A 21,583-nucleotide genomic window follows, 5' to 3' on the forward strand; every position below is an offset into this window, starting at 1 on the left:
GAAGTCCTCCCCTCTCCCAGCCGCCCCTCAAGGGTGCCCATCCTGTAGGTCCGGCCTATATTTTGCTCCCCCTTCCGTCCCTCCCACTCCCTCAGGACCCGCACAGCTGGAGAGGGCCTCGGTGGGCAGAGGATCAGGCCGGGGATCTCAGCAGGTTCCCGGGGGCCCAAGTGGGCAGGGGAAACCTGGCCATGCTCCCTTTTGATCCTCTGCCCTCCCAATAGTCCCCCAGTTTCCCCCTTCAGGTGCAGGATCCCTTCCCCTCCCCCAGCCACCCCTTAGGTGGGCCAGTCCCATCCCACCTCCGCTTCTCCTCTCCCTTCACTTCCCCCAAGCCCCACATCCTACCTGGTTGCTGGGGGTCCCTCCCATCCCCTTAGGTGTCCGTGGTCCCCCTCCGGTGCCTGGTAGGTGCCCTAGTTGTGAGGAGACACAAATTCGATGTCCTCCTAGTCTGCCATCTTGACTCCGCCCCCTCTTTGCCCATTGTTGAATCAAGTTGTTTGGTTTTTGTTGCTGTTGAGTAGGAGTTCTTTATATATTCTGTATACAAGTTCCTTATCAGATGTATGATTTGCAAATATTTTCTCCCATTCTCTGAGTTGTCTTTTTACTTTATTGACAGTGTCTTTTAAAAAACAAAAGTTTAAAATTTTGATGAAGCCCAGTTTGACTATATTTTTCTTTTGTTAGTCATGCTTTTGAGTAACAAAGAATCCAAGGCCAAATCCAAGGTCATGAAGATGAACCCCTATGTTTTCTTCCAATAGTTTTATAGTTTTGACTCTTACATTAAAGTACTGAGTTAAATTTTGCATATGGTGTAAAGTAAGGGTCCAGCTTCACTCTTTTGCATATGCCTATCCAGTTGTCCCAGAACAACTTGTTGAAATGTCTACGATTCTTTGTATTCCTTTGACCCCTCCACCCACTGCAGTCTGACCTTTGCTACTACTACTGCCCTGAAACTGCTGTCACCAGGTCACTAATGGCTAAATTTAATGTGCACTTTTCAGTCCTTTCCTTTTTGAAATACCCCTTGACTGCTGTGGCTTCCCACCCCCTAGCTTTCTCCCACCCCTCTGGCTTCTTCCGCTCAGTCTCTGCCCACCCCCAGCTCCCGGTTTCCATTTTCAGCCCTACACACACTACCTGGGTAATCTCATCCACTTTCACGATTTCACTTGCCAACCTAAGTACTGATTTTCCCCAAATACTTAACTCTCCTGACTTTTATATCAATGTTATTTGCAAATCATATATCTGATGCATGATCGATATCCAGTATATATACAGAACTTCTACAACTCAGCAAAAAACCCACAAACCATCCAGTGAAATGCATAGACATTTCTCCAAAGAACATCTCAAACTCAGCATTTCCAAAATAACTCTTCTCTGCTTCAAATTTGCTGCTTTGTGTGTGCTACATCTGTACATGGCACCCCATCCATGGCGATTTCCCAAGGGAGAAACTCAATTTATATAAAATAAAATGCAACCATTTAAAGTATTCATTTCAATGAGTTTTGATACATTGATATACTTGTGTCACCAACCCTACAGATAAAACACAATGAATTTCTATCTCTTCTGGAATTTCCTATGTGCCCCATCCCATTCAATCCTTTCTCCACTGCTGGCCCCAGGCAATTACTCTCTGCTTTATTCTTAGAAAGATTAGAATTTCTTTTCCAGAGTTTCATGTAGTTGGAATCATGCAGTATGGTATATACCTTTTTGAGTCTGTCTTCTTTCATTCAGTGTAATGTTTATGAGATCCATCCATGTTTATCCATTGCTTATATATATTTTGTTAAATTTACTTACGTATTCATTTTAAAAACTTACTGTAAATGCTATTTTAAAAATTTCAAAGTTCAATTTTGTTTATGTCTAGGTTATAAAAATACAATCTATTTTTGTATATTGACTTTGAACTTCGTGACCTTGCTAAATTCACTTTTAAGTTCTAGCAGCTTTTATTTTGTAGATTCCTTAAGATTTTACACATATATAATCATGTCATGTTTGAACAAAGCCAATTTATGTGCTTTTAATTTCTTTTTCTTGTCTTATTGCACTGACTGGAACCTCCAGGACAGTGTTGAGTAGAAGTGGTAAGGGCAGATATCCTTGCTTTGTTCTTGATTCTAGGCAAAAAATATGTCTTTCAAGTGTCATATTAGCTGTAAGTTTTTCATAGATGCCGTTTATCAGATTGAGGAAGTTGCCTTCTATTCCTATTTTGTTGAGAGTTGAATAGATGTTGAATTTTGTCCAATTTTATTTCTGCATGTGTTTGTCACATTGGAATCATATGACCTGCTTTGGCCAGTGGATGCCAGTCACAGGCATCTCTGCTGGGCAGGAGCCAGTGTAGGATTTGCTACATCATTTCTCCACGGCTGCAGTCATGGTAGAAGCTCCTGCTGAGACGAAGCACTGGACATGAATGTGAGCAAGACATGAACTTTTGCTGAAATAAGCCACAAGACTGGGTGTCTGTTTATTGTGCATTATAGCTTAAGAGAGAAGGTTCTTGCCCTCAGGACAAACTCTTTGCCTTCATGGATCTTACATTCTAGTGCAAGGGAAGCAGAAAAACAAATACACGTTATAGTGTCAGGTAGAGATGAGTAGAATGAAGAAAACAAAGCAGATATAGCAGGACACAGGGATAGAGAATGTTTGAAATAGGGGTATTGGGGAAGAAGGTAACAGGTGAGCTGAGACCTGAAGTGAGAGGGGGTCTGTGAGGTGTCGGGGGAAGGGTGTTCTAGGTAGAGGGACCAGCCATGCTCAGCCCTAAGACAGGAATTCCAGATTCTTCTGGGCACGGAGGATTGTGACAGAGCTGGAAGAGCCATCCTCGAAAAGGAAGCAGAGAAGGGCACACCTACCCAAGGGGCCCTGTGGCCCATTCTGGGTTTGTGGGGACCAGAGAAGCTGTTGGACAGCAGATGTCTAGCTGGCTCAACTCCTGGGATTTTGAACAGTGGGGCCGGGCAAGGAGGAAAAAAGGAGTCACTGAACTTCTTCCTGACCTTCAGGCACAGAGGTTTGTTTTCTCTGAGAAAACCCATGTGACTGACCTTTATTAGATAGTTCATGACCATGACTTTCCTGAACATTATCTCCACCCTAAAACTCTTCAACAGCTTGCTACTGTTCTTAAGAAGAAGCCTAAACTCAGCCCTATTGGCAGGCTCACCTCCTGGCTCCTCCTTCCCCTCACAGAATTCTGCTTCAGTCACACTGGGTCTCTTTCAGTTCCTGCACTGAGACGTGCTTTCTCTGAGCCTTTGCAAAGGCTGTTCCTTCTGTTAGGAACGCTCTTCCTCCCTTCTCCTGGCTCACATCCCTCAGGACTCAGTTTAAATGTCAGTCCTCCTGGGAGGCTTCCCAGACTAGCTTAGGTGCTTCCATCAAATGCTATCTTAGCATCTTGTCCTTCTATGAACATAGCACTCACCACCCTGTATTGTAGCTTTACAAAGTTATCAAGTCATTCAATATAGAGAAGTACAAAAACTAATATAGACAGCACCCATAAATCTATCACCCTACCTAAGCAATAACTTCGCTGGCTGAAGCCCACTGTGAAGCTGGCCCTCAACATTGTGCCTCCGCCCTATTCCCAACCACGGCTTAAATTCAGTGTTTAACTTTCCATATGTATCTTTATACTTTTATTACACATGCATATAAGCCTAAACAACATATCTATTTTGCTTGGCTTTACCCTTTATGTATGATATTACAAAGATATTTCTGCAACTTGCGTTTCCCCCTCAGCCTTATTTTTGAGATTCATCCGTGTGGACACAGGTAAGTCTAGATCATTTCTACTGCTGTATGCATTACACCACAATTCATCCATTTTCTCCACTGATGGACATTGAGATCATTTACAGGTTTTTGCAGTTTCAAACCACTCTGCCTCAAGCATGACTGGATCTGCCCTTCATACGTATGATAGTTTCCCCGGGCGCAAAGCTAGGAGTGTAACCGCGGGGTCATCGTGCCTGCGCGCCTTTAACTTCATCCGGGACTGGCAACCAGCTCTTCCAAGTGGTGGTAACACACGGTGGCTTTTATGGCTTTTATGTCGCAACTCTCCCTCTGGATAGCAAACGCCTTGGGGGCTGGGACTCAGAGCAGTGGACAGAGGACACTAACACCCGTTTGTATGGCGAATGGCTGGACGCAGGGATTCAGCGGAATGTCGCTCAGCGGGTGGTGAGGGACCGCGGAGCGGCGGCTCGGGGCCTGCGGGGCCCTCTCTCCCCGACGCGATGCGTCTCTCCCAGGACAAAAAAAAAAAACCAAAACCCTGCGCAGCTGCTCCGGACGCGGTGACCTCCCCCTCCACCGGAAGACCCGCCCCCGCTCCGCCCCCGCGGTGGCTCGCGCACCGCCCCCGGGACCGAGCGCCGGGGGATGACGGGAGAGCGGCCGTTTGCGGCCGAGCAACGCGGGTCCCAGGAGCGTGGCGGCGGAGGCGGCACGGGGCCAGCGGGCGGCATGAGCAGGGCGGGGGGCGCGGGCCGGGCGGTGGCCGCGCTGCTGCTGGCCGCGTCCGTGTTGAGCGCCGCACTGCTGGCCCCCGGCGGCTCCCCGACGCCAGGTGAGTGCGCCCTCCGGCCGGGCCCGCGGGGCGGCGACTGTCCCCTCCCCGGGGCGGCGCGCGGGACAGCTCGGGAGGAGCAACGCCTGGAACTCGCGTGTCGTTTCCGCCGCGCTGTCGTGGCGGGGCCGGGTCTCGTGCAGAAGGCCGACCCGCGGGAGGACGCAGGAAGGCGGGAGCGGCGCTCCTCGGGCTTCAGGGAGTGCCTTTGACCCGGAGACCTGTCGCCCCCGAATGCAAAGCTGATCGTAGCCGGGCAGGCGCCCCCCTCCGTCCGCCGCACGGAGGGGTTGCGGGGGACCCGCCGGAGCCGCGGCCCGAGCGCGCAGCCCCGTGCGCGGCGGGACGGAGAGGCCTGGTTGGCTGCGCTGGGCTCCGGGGTCACCGCGGCCCGGGCCAGGGGCGCAGCGGGAGGCGGCGGGCGCGGGAGCCGGCGGCCGAGGCGCGGGGTCTGATCTCGAGCGAGCCTCCCCGGCCAGCTGGGTGGTTCCGCTTCCATGATGACGGGCGGAGCGCCGCGGCCGCGGTCTGCAGGGGGACCCCGGACGAGGTCGGCGGCCCGGGAGGGCTCGGCGGGGGCGGTGCGCATGTCCGGCAGGGAGGAGAGGAGAGCTGAACCTCGGCTCAGCGAGCGTTTCCCCAGCTTGCCTGGTCTCCGAGCTCGCCAGGGAAGTGAAAAAAAAAAGGCAAATTCCAGGGCCTCCCGCTAGACCCTTTGGACGAGGACCCAGGGCCCTAGAAGATCTCAGTCCCAAGCCCCTCCCGAGGGGATGCTGTGGTCGGAGGTGGTGGGATCAGCGAAGGGCAGCAAACCCGGTTCGGTCAGTGTTGGGGAAGGTCTCCTTATCACCTGGGTAGCTGGGGGCCACTTGCCTCTGCTCCCTTCATCCCGTCACCTTTGTATCAGAAGGCGGGGGTTTTGGTGTCAGCGTATGTGGTTCAAACTGCCCCTCCTCCTCAATCAAAATGTTGTAGGGAGAAGACAAAATCAATTTTGAAAAAGCATCTTAGCTGATTACGTTTAATACAGTGTCTCCCCCGCCCCCGAGCTCAGTCTCGTCACTCCCTCCCTTTTATAATCGAGGAACAGACCGCAAGGGGTTACATAATCTGCCCTGTCACGACTTGTCAGGGACAGATCCCGTACAACGCTCTATTTTTGTGCTTTAGCATCCGTTAATAATGATAATTATTGTAGGAAAAAGGTAAGTTTCTAAGCAGTGATTCTGTGTAGTGAGGGAGAACGTACTAGTAGCGTTCTGAAGCCATCCACTCCAGAACCTTCACAGAGCAGTGTTGCCAGGTCAGCCAGGCTTTTAGTGCCACCTGGAGGCCAACTTTGGGCGGGACAGATTCCTACTAAAAACTCCACCTTTATATGATTTATGGACTCAAGTTTACTTGAAAAGAAAAAAAAAAAAGTTAAGTAGACTATGTCTTTGAAAATATGCTCAGCAAAGACACTTACGATCAGGGAGCTAGAACCAGAAATTAAATATTTGGAAATGAAGTAAAAGCCTAATATGCGAGCAGTACAGTTACTTGGGCACTATTGAAACGTGACTTTGGTTGGTTTATTTCCTCACCAAGACATTGTAGACAGGAAGAGGGAATTGTCTGTTGTATGTAATGCTCCTTGAGGCTGCCCTGGTATTTCTTTTTAAAAAAAAAAAAAATTTATTTGTTTATTTGGTTGCACTGGGCGAGTTGCAGCAGGCGAGCTCCTTAGTTGTGGCATGCAAACTCTTAGTTGCAGCATGCATGTGGGATCTGACCAGGGATCGAACCCCGGGCCCCCTGCATTGGGAGCACAGAGTCTTAACCACTGCACCACGAGGGAAGTCCCTGCCCTGGTATTTGTAAGTTCAGCTGTTGGCAGCTTTTTCTAGAAACTGAGCATCAGTTTCAATTTAGGCGTCATATTGGATGGCTTAGGAATTTCGTCCTTTGTGTGTGTGTGTGTGTGTGTGTGTGTGAGTGATACAGACTACAGACTCATTGGGTTTTTAAAAAATTTATTGTATTGAACTATAGCTGATTTATAATGTGTTAATTTCTGCTGTATGGCAAAATGATTCAGTTATACGTATATATACATTCTTTTTCATATTCTTTTACATTGTGGTTTATCACAGGATACTGAATATAGTTCCCTGTGCTCTATAGTAGGGCCTTGTTGCTTATCCATTCTATATATAATAGTTTGCATATGCTAATCCCACAGACTCATTGGTTTTTTTAAAAAATGCTCAAATAATGCAAAAAGGTACAAAGGTGTCAGAATCCCCTGGCCTTACACTCACAGTGTCTGTTGCTGTTGTTTTGGGGAGGATAATAAGTGTTGATGAGGGTGTGGAGAAAAGGGAACCCTCCTGCACTGTTGGTGGGAATGTAAATTGGTGCAGCCACTATGGAGAACAGTGTGTAGGTTCCTCAAAAAACTAAAAATAGAACTGCCATATGATCCCCAATTCACTCCTCGGTATATAACTGAAGAAAATGAAAACATTAATTCAAAAAGATACGTGCACCCAGTGTTCATAGCAGCACTATTTACAATAGCCAAGATATGCAAGCAACCTAAGTGTCCATCAACAGATGAATGGATAAAGAAGATGTGGTACATATATACAACGGAATATTACTCAGCCATAAAAAAGACTGAAATAATGCCATTTGCAGCAACATGGATGGAACTAGAGGGTATTAGGCTAAGTGAAATAAGTCAGAGAAAGGCAAATGCTGTATGTTGTAATTTATATGTGGAATCTAAAAATAAAATGAATGAATATAACAAAACAGAAATAGTCTCACAGATATAGAGAACAAACTAGTGGTTACCAGTGGGGAAAGGAAAGGGGGAGGGGCAAGAACAAGGGTAGAGGATTAAGAGATACAAACTACTATGTATAGAATAAATAAACTACAAGGATATATTGTATAGCATGAGGAATATGGCCAATATTTTATAGTAATTTTAAATGGAGTATAATCTATAAAGATTTTGAATCACTATGTAGTACACCTGAAACTAATATATTATCAGTTTAATATATTAAACTAATATAATATAGCTAATAAATCAGCTATACCTCAATTTAAAAAATACAAAAAATAAATCATACTGGTTGGGCAGAGATTCTGATTTAATAGGTCTGGGGTGGAGCCAGGGCATTGGTATTTTTTTGTTTTGTTTTATTTTTAAATTATTATTTATTTGTTTATGTTATTATTTTATTTATTTATTTATATTTTATTTTTGGCCGTGTTGGGTCTTTGTTGCTGCATGCGGGCTTTGTCTAGTTGCAGCGAGCGGGGGCTACTCTTCATTGCAATGTGTGGGCTTCTCATTGCGGTGGTTTCTCTTGTTGTGGAGCACGGACTCTAGGCACAGGGGCTTCAGTAGTTGTGGCATGTGGCCTCAGTAGTTGTGGCTCCCGGGCTCTAGAGCGCAGACTCAGCAGTTGTGGTGCACGGGCTTAGTTGCTTCGCGGCATGTGGGATCTTCCTGGACCAGGGCTTGAACCTATGTCCCCTGCATTGGCAGGCAGATTCTTAACCACTGCACCGCCAGGGAAGTCTGGTTTTGTGTTTTTTTTTACCTTGCCAGGTAATTCTGATGTTCAGCTAGCATTAACCCTTCATACAACCTTACATAAAATAATATTGATGACAAGAGCTTTCAAAGTCTGAAATTCACATGGAAAAATTAAGCATGAAACAAGAACCATATTCCCCCCACCACTGAAGACTCATAGAAGTATGAATAAAAACAGTAGTTACTACAGCTCCGAAGGGATGATGCTTATAGAACAATTACGGAGGAAAAGGTCAACAGCTAGTGACTATAAATTTGCAAATGGAAGCTCTCAAACCTGAACAAGGGAAATGAAAAAGAGAAATACTTGAAAACATTATGACAAGTATGACAAAGGATTTAATATCACAGGGGCTAAGTGGTTAAATAAACATTCCAACATTTCACAGGAAAGGAAAGTACTGATAGTCAACATTTGGAAAACATGTTCAAACTTGATCATTGTTAGTTCAGAACTAAAATAATAAGGAGTTTATATTTTCTATACATCAGGCCAAAAAGCAAGGGGAAAAAATTAAACTGGCCCAGCTGCTAGGGAACAGATCTGCTTAGTCTCAGGAGACTGGGAGCATAGAGGTTAGGTGCTGGCCGGAGTGGTGGGTCAGTCTGGTGGGTGACCTCTCCAGGCCTCCCATACCTCATCCGGAGGCTGGAGACACCAGCAGCTGTTTCACGAGGCTGTTGGGACCTGGAGCACAGTAAGTGTGTCGTTTTCTGTGTCACCTGGGAGCCAATGAACACCACAGTTGTCTTTATAAACCGGCACAGCTAAATTGGGAGAGGAATTTGGCTAAACATATCAAAAACTATTTAAAAAGCTATTTTTGGTTGAAAATTTCACTCCTGGAAGTTCATTCTTAAGGAACTATGTTGAAAAGAGAGCATGTTGATTTTCAGATGTCTATAGCGCCATTTTTATATAGGATATAGCATCATTTCTTATAATTGGAAGAAAGGGGAATGGGGGGAAATTGGAAGTAAGGTTAAATGAAAAGAGAAGAAACAACTTTTCAAAATAGTTAACCACATGTTCCTGATTCTGATGAAGCCCGTGTTGTCCCCTGCATTGGTTGGATGTGGCCCAGATCATTATAATCATCATTTGTTGAACACTTACTTTGTTTGAGGTTCTGTGTCAAGCACTTTGCTTGTGTTATCAATTTTAGCCTCCCCAGCAATCCTCCGAAGCACACACTGTTATGATCCCTAATTTATTGATGAGGACGCTGAGGCAGGGTGGGGTCCAGATTCAAGTTGGCCCAACGTGGAGTCCACACACTTAACCCACCATGTTATACTCCCGGTCTCGAATGCTGCTTCCACTGGCCCCTCACCATAGGGCGACGAAAGAACAGAAAAAGTGACTGATAAAGCTTTGTTTAGCCTGGAGGGGAAAAAAAGCTTCAGTAGATTATTAAAAGTTATATACTCTGTGTTTTGTCTTCACTGAGAGCTAAATAAGGGTAAATTAGGATAAACGCTAAAAATGAGGGATTTAGGCTGGCTGCAGTGAAGAATTTTCTGAATTAACCAGATGAGGTACTGGGGAGCCCTGAATTAAGCTTTCACATTACAAAATATAAGAGGCTAGATTATTACCTTTCTGGTTGTGTTATTACATAGTTTCCCTTAACCCTTACACTGTTGGTGGGAATGTAAATTGGTACAACCACTGTGGAGAACAGTATGGAGGTTCCTTAAAAAACTAAGAATAGAATTACCATATGACCCAGCAATCCCACTACGGGGCATATATCTGGAAAAAACCATAATTTGAAAAGACACATGCACCCAGTGTTCATTGCAGCACTATTAACAATAGCCAGGACATGGAAGCAACCTAAATGTCCATCAACAGAGGAATGGATAAAGAAGATGTGGTACGTATATGCAATGGAATATTACTTAGCCATAAAAAAGAATGAAATAATGCCATTTGCATCAACATGGATGCAGCTAGAGATTATCATACTAAGTGAATTAAGTCAAAGACAAATATCATATGATATCACTTATATGTGGAATCTAAAAATAAATGATACAAATGAACTTTTTTACAAAACAAATAAACTCACAAACTTTGAAAACAAACTTATGGTTACCAAAGGGGAAATGTGGGAGGGGGAGGAATAAATTAGGAGTTTGGGATTAACATATACACACTACTATATATATGTATATATAGTAGGTAATTAACAAGGCCCTACTGTATAGCACAGGGGACTCTACTCAGTATTCTGTAATAACCTATATGGGAAAAGAATCTGAAAAAGAATGGATATATGGGGACTTCCCTGGAAGCGCAGTGGATAAGACTCTGTGCTCCCAATGTAGGGGCCTGGGTTTGATCCCTGGTCAGGGAGCTAGATCCCACATGCATGCTGCAACTAAGAGTTCGCATGCCACAACTAAGGAGCCCGCCTGCCACAGCTAAGGAGCCCACGTGCTGCAACTACGGAGCTGGCGAGCTGCAACTAAGGAGGCCACCTGCCGCAACTAAGACCTGGTGCAACCAAATTAATTAATTAATTAATTTAAAAAAAGAATGGATATATGTATATGTATAATGGAATCACTTTGCTCTACACCTGAAACTAACACAACATTGTAAATCAACTATACTCCAATATAAAATAAAAAATTAAAGAAAGTTTCCCTGTTTTTCTTTTGCCTAGAAGCTAGATGGTAATTTCTCTTTCATATAATATAACAGATATAAATGGCCCAGTTGATCTGGATGAAACACTTTGCTTTAACTTTAGCCAATAATAGTTCACTGTTTTCCTACCAAATTGGCAGACTGAAAGGTAGAAGATGCATCATCCTTATGGGACCCTAAGAACATCTGGTAAAGTGATGAGCTCTAAGCCCAGGGAATATGGAGCAGTGGCTCTTTCTGCCCTTCAGACTTACCCTCTCTCCTTCCCCGCCTCACGTCTGCCATGGAAACCAGGAGGTGCAGAACTCCAAACAAAAGTGATATCAGGCAGAGCTTCTCCGACTGTAAAGGGCCTGCAGATCCCCCAGGAACACTGCTGTTCTGCGCGTCCTGACTCCCTAGTCTGGGGTCCTGCAGGTTTTAAGAGCTGCCCATCCCAGCTCAGAGCTGAGTGATGTGGGCCAGGAAACTTGGAGCTTCGGAATCACGCAGATTGGGTTCACGTCAGTGATTTCACTGAAAAACTCTGTGGCCATGGGCAGTTATGTAATTTTTGTGAGCCTTAATTTCTTCATCCGTAGGATGGAGAAAATACCTAGCTCATGAGGTTGTCATCATTATCAAATAGAAGTTGCGTGGAGACAAACTCGGTGCCCCTCATACCTTAGTACTTGGTGACTGTAAGATGTGAATGGTATTGATTGAATCCTCGTTTGTGGTAGAGGCATGTGTGTGGAAGGGAACTGGGTGTGTGTGTGCATGTGCACATCCGTGTGGACACGGCATAAGGGACGAGAGACCCCAGGCATTTGAGAAGCTCTCCTGGGAAGCCACTTTCCACTCTGATGCACTTTGTCTCTGACACATCTTTCAGGTGCCTTCTTTTTCTTTTTCTTTTAATTCTTACCAGACTTAGGAAACAAAAGGCGCTTAGAGCTGAAGATGGACCAGGCTTTGCTGCTCATCCATAATGAACTGCCTGGGACAAACTTGACCGTCTACTGGAATTTCGATCGCTGTTATCATGTAGGTGCCGCGTGCTTGCTCACAGTTGTGTTTGCTTTGGGGCTAGTTTGATACGGCCCCAGTGCTGTCAGACCTGAAGCCCTTCACATGTTAGCTTCAGCTTTACGGGTGAGGAAACAAACAGGCTGGACAAAGACTCAGAAGAAATTCCGTCACGGAGGGTGCCTAGCAATGGGCAGCATCCTTTCTTTATCTTTTCCCTGCCCGTCTTTTTCAGACCAGTTTCTGTGATGAGCAAAATTGAGAGACATGTTTTTTTTGTTTTTCGTTTTTTTTTAATGCGACAAGCATTCTTTCATCCCACAATAAGAGCATAAACCAGATCCGGGCCTCTTGCTCATTTCTGCCACCTCTTACAGCCTGTACCCTCAGAGCCATTAATCAGGGGGCCTAGAGTGTGACAGGGCAGCCACACCACTGGTGTTCAAGTTGCAGAGGGGTGATGCCCTAGGATGGGGTCTCTGCAGGATATTCACAATCCCTTTTGGAGTCCATTAAGTTTGATCCCTTATGAAGCCTGAAGTGATAGACGTGTTTTATTTGACTCCTCTGCCCACTGCATAACCCTCCTGCTGGACCAGAGAAGGAAGGAGTGAGACACCGGGGGGCAGGGCGGGGCGGTGAGGGCCACGGGAGGCTTACGCCGAGGCCCTTCTGACGATAAAGGATTTTATCTGAAGGTGTTGCTCCTATGCTAGACCTTGTTGCTTTTTCAGGACAGGGCTATTCTTCCATGTAAAATGAAATACTCTTTACTTCCAAATTAAGAGCTTCTATGTACCACCTTCAGAGGAGGAATTTTAATGGATAGTGACCTGTTTAGTGTAAATAGCTTTTTAAAAAAGAAAACAAATTTAAAAAGTCCCCAGTGTGGGTATCAGCTAGAAGATGATGGAGCAGTACATGACACCTCCTTTAAAGTTAAGTGAAACACAACATCGGTAGTATCAAAAAGGTAGGTCAAGACCAAGAAAAGGTTTATCACAAGAGGGACCTAAAAGGACCTTAAATTAAGTAGAAAAAATTGATAACTTCAAAAGTATCTGTAATGTATTTAACAAAACATCAATCATGTGTTGTCAAACGAGACTAAACACAAACGGCAGAGATTATACTTTCTGCAATTTCATATCTCTGCATAACAAAAACAAACTAATAGGAGAGAGAATACAGACATAAATGTCATAGAAAAACCAAGAGATGGTTTTCTAAAATAAAAGTCACACATACTCAATAATGGCCTGTATGGGAAAAGAATCCAAAAAAAAGGAAAAGAGTGGATATATGTATACGTATAACTGATTGACTTTGCTGTACACCTGAAACTAACACAACATTGTAAATCAACAATACTCCAATAAAAATTTAAAAAATTAAAAAATAAATAAAAGTCACAATTGACAAATTATTGATACATTTAAGGGAACAATGGAAATTAATAAAATTAGAAATTATATGTCAACAGAAATTAAAATAATTATGGTCCAATGAACAGTTAAGACTGATCAATTTAAAGCACAAAAATTGATTGATTTCCTTCAAAAAATATAATATGAAGATTGATTCAAGAAATTGAGGACATAAATAGATCAGCAACTGTTTAAGAAATCTGGAAAGTTGTAATGAATGTCTCTACCTAAAAATAGATCATTTTTTCCTGCATTTTCAAATAATAAATAATTCTTAATCTATATTAACTGACCCTAAATATAACAACAATAAAAAAAATGATGGCTTGGTATCTGATTCGTTCTGCAGGGTGTTGATCTTAAAATCTAGCCAAGACATGATAGAAAATGCAGGTCAATCTTTCTAATTAATGTGGGTGTAAAAATCTTAAACTATCAGGTAGAACAAGTTGGCATATTGAGAGATTTATGATGACTTATATTTTCATCTTGAAGAATCTGTAAGAGGTCGTATATATGGACAATGATAAAATTTTAATGGGAAAATTATAGGCTAAATGGAGAAATAGCCAATGCACGCTGATGTGACACCTAAACGTAGGAAAAATGGCAATACTTCCCAAATTAGTTTATACATTCAATACAATTGCTTGTGGATACCTTATAGAAGCTGCATAAAAATAATTCCAAAATGTCTATGAAAAAATAAGTGTGCAAGAGAATCAGAGGATGGCCCAAAAGGAGAACGGACAGTACGGAGACTTGCTGTGCCAGATAAGAAGTATCACAGAGCACAGTCGTGAACGTAGCCAAAAAAGAGAAATGAAGACCAACAGGCCAAACGAAGTATAAGAAGTAGAATCTAATTTACGTAAGAATTTAACAGCTAAAACCATGGGAAAGGTATTTAGAATTATGGGATACCATCTATCAAATACCCCAAGTGGATTCAAGTAAAAAAAAAAAAAAAACCCACAAATTTAAAAAATAGTAAAAAATGCAGAATACATTTTTAAACTCATGAAGCAATAGAAGAAATAACAAACCAGAGTAGTATGACTCTGTAAAACTTTAAAAACAACAGAACATAATAAGATGAAAGCACTAGAGTGGGGAAGTGTTTGAGAGAGTTAGAAGTTTAATGTTACAGTGTATGAGGACAGATTTCTAAGATTCTGTTTGAGGGAATTGAGTGTCTACCAGGTGGTTCACACCATAAGGAACATAAAAGAGCAAAAGAAAATTGAATTATTTAATCTACTTATAATTTAAAATGTAATCTTAATGCTGTGGTATCATAAACACCTAGTACCTGAACAAAAGGAAGAATGATATGAAGTCCTGGTAAGGCTGATGAGAAATAAATCTATTGTAATTTTTCTTATGTGAGTGCTGTTTGGCCACGTGTAACAAGAACCATTAAAATGATTATTTTTTTAATCCAGTAATCTCATTTTTGGAAATTTGTCTTAGGGAAAGAATTTAAAGGAATAAGAACATCATGTGTAGATCTTTTAAAACAATATAATTTATATAAATTATAAATATAAGTAGATTTATATTATTATATATCATATAATTAAATTATATATCTTCCAAAACAATATAATTTATATAAGTTATATACAAAAAGATAAAACGAGCTTTGAAAGCAGCCTAAGTGTTCATAGCGATAGTATTTGATGGAATATAATGCAACCATTAAAAATTATAAATATGCAAATTGGGTAGAATCATGGAAGTTTACTTGTTAAATAATATTAAGTAAAACCGTAGAATGCAAGATTAAAGGGATGCTCTATTTGTTAATTATGTGAAGAATTTACCTATGAATAAAGATTATGTAGTTCCATAGCAACACCTAGTTATGTAGGCAAATTTTACCTAAATCACTGAAGTGTAAAAGTTTTCTATAAGTATGAAGGAAAAGTTATCTCAGGTCTTCAGTTGGATACCCAGCAACCACAGACTGTCAGACCCCTAACACCTGGCCTGTGCTTGGATCGTGTAGTGCCTGCTCCAGGTCCTGGTCGGCGTCTCCCAGAGCAGGAAACCCGGGGAGCCCAGCACTGAGGCCGTGGCTGTGAGCACCCAGCACGGATCCGTCCTGCAGCTTAATGACACCGCGGCGGGGAGGCAAGTCTGTAGGTTCGTAGCTGCTATGATGTGACCTACTGACACCTGCACTTTCTCTCTACTATTTTTTTCCTGTTTGGGTTTTAGCTTCTTCTTTCTGTGTCTTCCCTGGTCTGCACCCAGGAATGCCTATCACTCTGCCTGGGTGACATTACCAACATCCAACTGCTTCTTTCCTAACCTAATGATGTTTCTTCATTTTACCTAATCTTTGTAGGCTGGAATACAAATTTGGAGAATTTGGAAACTATTCTCTCTTGGTAAAGCACACCCATGATGGAGTCAATGAAATTGCATGTGACCTGGTCGTTAATGAGAAGCCAGTTGACAGTAACCTCCGTACGTACATGCTCTTGGTTGATTTTTATGTTTTAAAAATATTTATTTATTTATTTATTTATTTGGCTGCGCCAGGTCTTAGTTGTAGCATGTGGGATCTAGTTCCCTGACCAGGTCTTAGTTGTAGCATGTGGGATCTAGTTGCCTGACCAGGGATCGAACCTGGGCCCCCTGCACTGGGAACGCAGAGTCTCAGCCACTGGACCACCAGGGAAGTCCCTCTTGGTAAATTTGCATTTTCAACGGTTTTAGTTTTTGAGTACTGTTTGCGACATTTTGGGTAATTTAAATCCTGGATTATAGGTTGTCTGTCTCACTTAGTTGTGGCATATTTGTAATGTATTTGTTGTGTCATTGGTGTAGACTAAGAAAATTATGTGACATACAAAAAATTATTTGTTGTACCAACATATTCTCATAGTTGTTATTTACTGTATTATGAAGTATAAATAAGCCAAAAAAATTAATGCAGTGGGAAGAAACTAGAAATAAGACAGTTGACTGTCAGGTGTCTTTCTTTGTTTTAGGATTTAGGGTACAGTGTTTCCTGTATGTGTCTCTGACTGTCCAGAGGTCCCCTTGGGTTCAGGAGGGATTGTTCGTTCTCTAATAACTCCACTGGAGAAAATCTGTCCCTCCAAGCCCCCAGTAGATAGTATCAGGAATCCCTGGGGCTGTTCCAACAGTAAGTACTGTTCACAGTGACGCTGTTGAAGACTGTCAGAAGAACACTGGTAAGAGCCAATGGGAAAGAGCCAACGCGGGATGATTTAATCATTAGAAGAATAATGAATGTCATTGACGGAAACCTGTTGCACATACAAAAACCAGTGAGTTCACTCTGAAGCTAAAAAGCACAAGGCCCCCTCCCCCAACAAAAACAATATTTTGGTTGCCTTTGGGGGTAACAAGGACACCTGGTGTTTACTGATGATCCTGGTAAAGGCAGGACCATCTCTCCTGCCTTTCCTGTTTTGACTATATCTTAGGGTAACGAAATAGTCCTAGATGATGAGGGTAAGTTCTTTAGAGAAGGAATCCAGCTAATGTGGCAGAATATTTTGCAACGCCCATTTAACTTATTGATTTAGGCAAAAGCCATGAGTGGATGGAACCATCCAATGAAAGGGGAACTTTACACGGGAGGGGACAGGCCTTCACCAGCTGAACGCGGGCGTCGGGCACAAGGTCTGAAGCAGGAGGTGCTCCTGATGGGACCTAGTGGGAAAGACACAGCACCTGCGAAGCGTTCCTGCCAGAGAAGTGGGACTTCTCGGCCAAGGCTTTACAGCTAACTTCCCATTTACAGAACGCACGGAGGATAGAGGAACAAGTTCAGTGACACCAGGCGAGGGGTCCTGGCAGATCTAGACCTCGAATGAGATGCCCTGATAGGAGACAGCCAGCCTCGTGTAAATCAAGTCAGTGGCTGTGGACCAATGCATGGAGCTTAAGGCACGTTAACAATGCAGGCAAGATGCGAGCCTTGCTTGGATCCTGATTTGAACACATGGCCTACAACACACATTTTCGAGGCAACTAGAAAAATTTGAATATGGACTCAGTGTTAGCCAGGGAATTATTAATTTTGTATGACATTGTGCTTATACAGCAAAAGGTCCATTCTTAAGAAACTTTTAATTTTGAAATAGTTTTAGACTCACAGAAACGTTGCAAAACAGGGTTTCCATATACCCTTCACTCAGCTTCCCCTAAGCCCCTAAACTATATAATCACAGTACAGCGATTCCATGTACAGTGATTGAAACCAGGAACTTCACGCACACAGCGCTATTAACTGAGCTGCGGAGTTCTCAGATTTCTCCAGTTGTCCTCCTCGTGTCCGTTTTGTGTCCAGGGTCCCACAGAGCATTTAGTGATCAGGTCTCCCAGGCCTCCTCTAATCTAACCTCATGGCCTCTAATCAGCCTTTCTTGGTCTTTCACGACCTTGACACTTTTGAAGAGGACTGGCCAGTTATTTTGTTACTTGGGTTTGCTTGCTGCCTTCTTGTGACCCAGAAGAGGCCGTGCGTCTTCAGTAGCGTCCTACGGAAGAGATGCAGTGTCCTCCTCAGGGCGTCACGTAAGAGTTGCATGACGTACATAGACATACATCCTGAAAATGTGGGAATGAAATAGCTTGATGTCTGGGATTTGCTTAAAAGACTTCAGGTGGAAAAAAAAAAAAGGGTGAGTAGTAGTAGTAGATGAAGCAAGAGTGACAATGTTTGATATTCTAGAGTCTAGGTGACGGCTATATGTGGGTTTATTGTACAGGTCTCTGTACTTTTGTGTATGTTTGATATTTTTCATGATGAAAATTAGCGCTTCCCTCACGAAGAGTATTCTCAGTTGTTAATAAGAAATTTCACATAAGGATATAGGCTTTTCCTTCATACGTTTCCACTTTTATTTGTTTGCCTTTTTCTTTTTTTAATTTTTAAATTTGTTTTCTTGAAGTATAGTTGATGTACAATGTTGTGTTAATTCTACTATACAGCAGAGTGATTCAGTTATACGTGTATATACATTCCTTTTCATACTCTGTTTGCATTTTTCATGTACAGGTTCACGGTAATGACACGACAGCGTTTGGTGATGATATGTTTTCTTCATTTTTGCAGCTGTGAGCATCGCGTTCCTCGTCGGCCTGGTGCTCATCGTTGTGGTGTCCCTTCTAAGGTTCTCGCTGAGGTAAGCAGGCGTTGGGGGGGCCACACTGGGGAAAGTAGAATACAGAACAACTGTATTCAGAAAGGGTAGTTGGACCATTATTCCTGGATTAAATGAAAACTTACTGTGTCCACCATGCCCAGTGTAGTCCTAGGCATCAGGGATTCAGTGTCGAATAAGAGATGGTCCCTGACTTCAGGGAAATAATAACCTAGTGCGAATGGCTCTCTGCCTTCAATTCTCCCACGTGGCTGAAGATGTAGAAGAAAATACTTGAGCAGTCATTATTTCCTGACAGACTCTCACATCCTGCCATGTAGCGCATGGAAGAGGCCTGTGATGCTCTTGGGAGGTGCTGCCACACTGACTGTCTTCCTCCTCTTGGCTCTGAACCCAGAGGCCACGCCTCTGGTCCAGCTTCCCAGCTCCTGTGGTGGGGACCTCCGACCTCAGGGTGGACTCTCCCTTGGTTAGGGTCGGCCAGCTTGGAGAGGGAGGGGATTCCTTCTCCTGCCTGGTAAACAACGATTCTGGTGAGTGGATTTGTGGACTGCAGAAGGAAGAGAAAGTGAAATAGACCCAGGCCTGGCACATCACCTTGCCAAGGGAAGGTCCTTCCTCTTAAAAGGAATAAGGTTGAATTTTCACATGCTCATCTGGTTACGGTCTCAGGAAAGACCGTGAGATTTTATTGGTGAGCTGGATCCAAATTGGAAGAAAGAACCTGCTAGCTTGGGGAAGTCCTGCACCTTTGGGGAGTTTATCACTCTGACCCTTTAGGGACGGAGTGCAGTCCACAAAGAGGAGTTGCATTACTTTGGTGATAAGATGTAAATGGTGTTCCAGTTTATTAGAGTGTTTTCATTTGGTGCTTTGGTTGTGAATGTATCTATTACATGATGTTTAAAGTGGTAGATAGCTGATATCAGACTCTTGCAAAGAGAAGAATCCCACCTTGCCCCACTGTGGAATTGAAACTCCTTTTACATGTGATTTCCTTTGCAGCCTGTGGGCACAAAGCTCTTGTGGGGAAAGCAAGGGTCCCTTGTACCTTTCCCCATCACTTTCCAGTGTGCCCATGGAAGCCTAGGGAAGTTCAGATTTGTCTGAACCAGGAAAGAATCTGAAAAAGTAGTAAGAATACAGCATCTTTCTCCTTTTCACTTGGGGAACAAGCATGTACAAGAAAATAAGTGCTTTTTTTAATTTTAATTTTTAAATATCTTCTTTTACCTTTCCTTAGATGGTTCTGTTTTCAAGTTTTCATGTGATGGTGATGTTATTAGTGCTGGATAAACTAGAAATGGGAGTTGAGTTGTAAGGAAAAAAAGAAATTAAAAATATAAGCAATGGGTATATGGAACATGTTTGGATACTGACTTGACCAATTAAACTGTAAAAAAGACAGGAAAATTGAACTTGCTATTTGATAATATTGAGGAATTGTTGATAATATTCTTAAAGGAGGTAATAGAATTGCAGTATGTTTAAAAATAAAGAGTCCTTATCGTTTTCTTTTTTTTAACATCTTTATTGGAGTATAATTGCTTTACAATGGTTAGTTAGTTTCTGCTTTATAACTAAGTGAATCAGCTATATATATATACATATATCCCCATGTCTCCTCTTTCTTGCGTCTCCCTCCCACCCTCCCTATCCCACCCCTCTAGGTGTTCACAAAGCACTGAGCTGATCTCCCTGTGCTATGCTGCTGCTTCCCACTGGCTAGCTATTTTACATTTGGTAGTGTATATATGTCCATGCCACTCTCTCATTTCGTCCCAGCTTACCCTTACCCCCTCCCCGTGTCCTCAAGTCCATTCCCTACATCTGCATCTTTATTCCTGTCCTGCCCCTAGGTTCTTCAGAACCTTTTTTTTTTAGATTCCGTATATATGTTAGCATACGGTATTTGTTTTTCTCTTTCTGACTTACTTCACTCTGTATGACAGACTCTAGGTCCATCCACCTCACTACAAATAACTCAAATTCGTTTCTTTTTTTGGCTGAGTAATATTCCATTGTATATATGTGCCACATCTTCTTTATCCATTCATCTATCGATGGACACTTAAGTTGCTTCCATGTCATGGCTATTGTAAATAGAGCTGCAATGAACATTGTGGTACATGACTTTTTTGAATTATGGTGTTCTCAGGGTATAGATGCCCAGTAGTGGGATTGCTGGGTCATATGGTAATTCTGTTTTTAGTTTTTTAGGGAACCTCCATACTGTTCTCCGTAGTGGCTGTATCAATTTACAGTCCCACCAACAGTGCAAGAGGGTTCCCTTTTCTCCACACCCTCTCCAGCATTTATTGTTTGTAGATTTTTTGATGATGGCCATTCTGACTGGTGTGAGGTGATACCTCATTGTAGTTTTGATTTGCATTTCTCTAATAATTAGTGATGTTGAGCATCCTTTCATGTGTTTGTTGGCCACCTGTATACCTTCTTTGGAGAAATGTCTATTTAGGTCTGCCCATTTTTGGATTGGGTTGTTTGTTTTTTTGATATTGAGCTCCATGAGCTGCTTGTAAATTTTGGAGATTAATCCTTTGTCAGTTGCTTCATTTGCAAATATTTTCTCCCATTCTGAGGGTTGTCTTTTCATCTTGATTATGGTTTCCTTTGCTGTGCAAAAGCTTTTAAGTTTCATTAGGTCCCATTTGTTTATTTATTTATTTATTTATATTTATTTTTATTTATTTACTTTTGGCTGTGTTGGGTCTTCATTTCTGTGCGAGGGCTTTCTCTAGTTGCGGCGAGCAGGGACCACTCTTCATCGCGGTGCGCAGGCCTCTCACTGTTGCGGCCTTTCTTGTTGCGGAGCACAGGCTCCAGACGCGCAGGCTCAGTAGCTGTGGCACACGGGCCCAGTTGCCCCGCGGCATGTGGGATCTTCCCAGAACAGGGCTCGAACCCGTGTCCCCTGCATTGGCAAGCAGATTCTCAACCACTGCACCACCAGGGAAGCCCTTATTTGTTTATTTTTGTTTTTATTTCCATTTCTCTAGGAGGTGGGTCAAAAAGGATCTTGCTGAGATTTATGTCATAGAGTGTTCTGCCTATGTTTTCCTCTAAGAGTTTTACAGTGTCTGGTCTTACATT

General features: G+C 43.0%; 1 protein-coding gene across 3 annotated transcripts in view; it reads left to right on the forward strand.

Annotated features, from left to right (window-relative positions):
• The first annotated feature begins 4,416 nt into the window (after nt 1-4,416).
• HGSNAT (heparan-alpha-glucosaminide N-acetyltransferase) overlaps nt 4,417-21,583 on the forward strand; it is a 47,042-nt gene continuing 29,875 nt past the window's right edge. The window contains exons 1-5 of one of the 3 annotated variants that reach the window (XM_082444233.1): nt 4,417-4,630; nt 11,798-11,913; nt 15,334-15,470; nt 15,676-15,797; nt 18,424-18,493. In XM_082444233.1, the coding sequence (XP_082300359.1) occupies nt 4,444-4,630; nt 11,798-11,913; nt 15,334-15,470; nt 15,676-15,797; nt 18,424-18,493 (632 nt within the window). In that variant the 5' untranslated portion in view covers nt 4,417-4,443. Of the gene's footprint in view, nt 4,631-4,764; nt 5,181-5,210; nt 6,490-11,797; nt 11,914-15,333; nt 15,471-15,675; nt 15,798-18,423; nt 18,494-21,583 lie in introns of those variants that run through there. The other 2 variants (XM_082444235.1, XM_082444234.1) reach the window with 2 other exon arrangements.

Source organism: Balaenoptera physalus, assembly GCF_965194825.1.
Source record: "Balaenoptera physalus genome assembly, chromosome: 21".
Classification (NCBI taxonomy): Eukaryota; Metazoa; Chordata; class Mammalia; order Artiodactyla; family Balaenopteridae; genus Balaenoptera; species Balaenoptera physalus.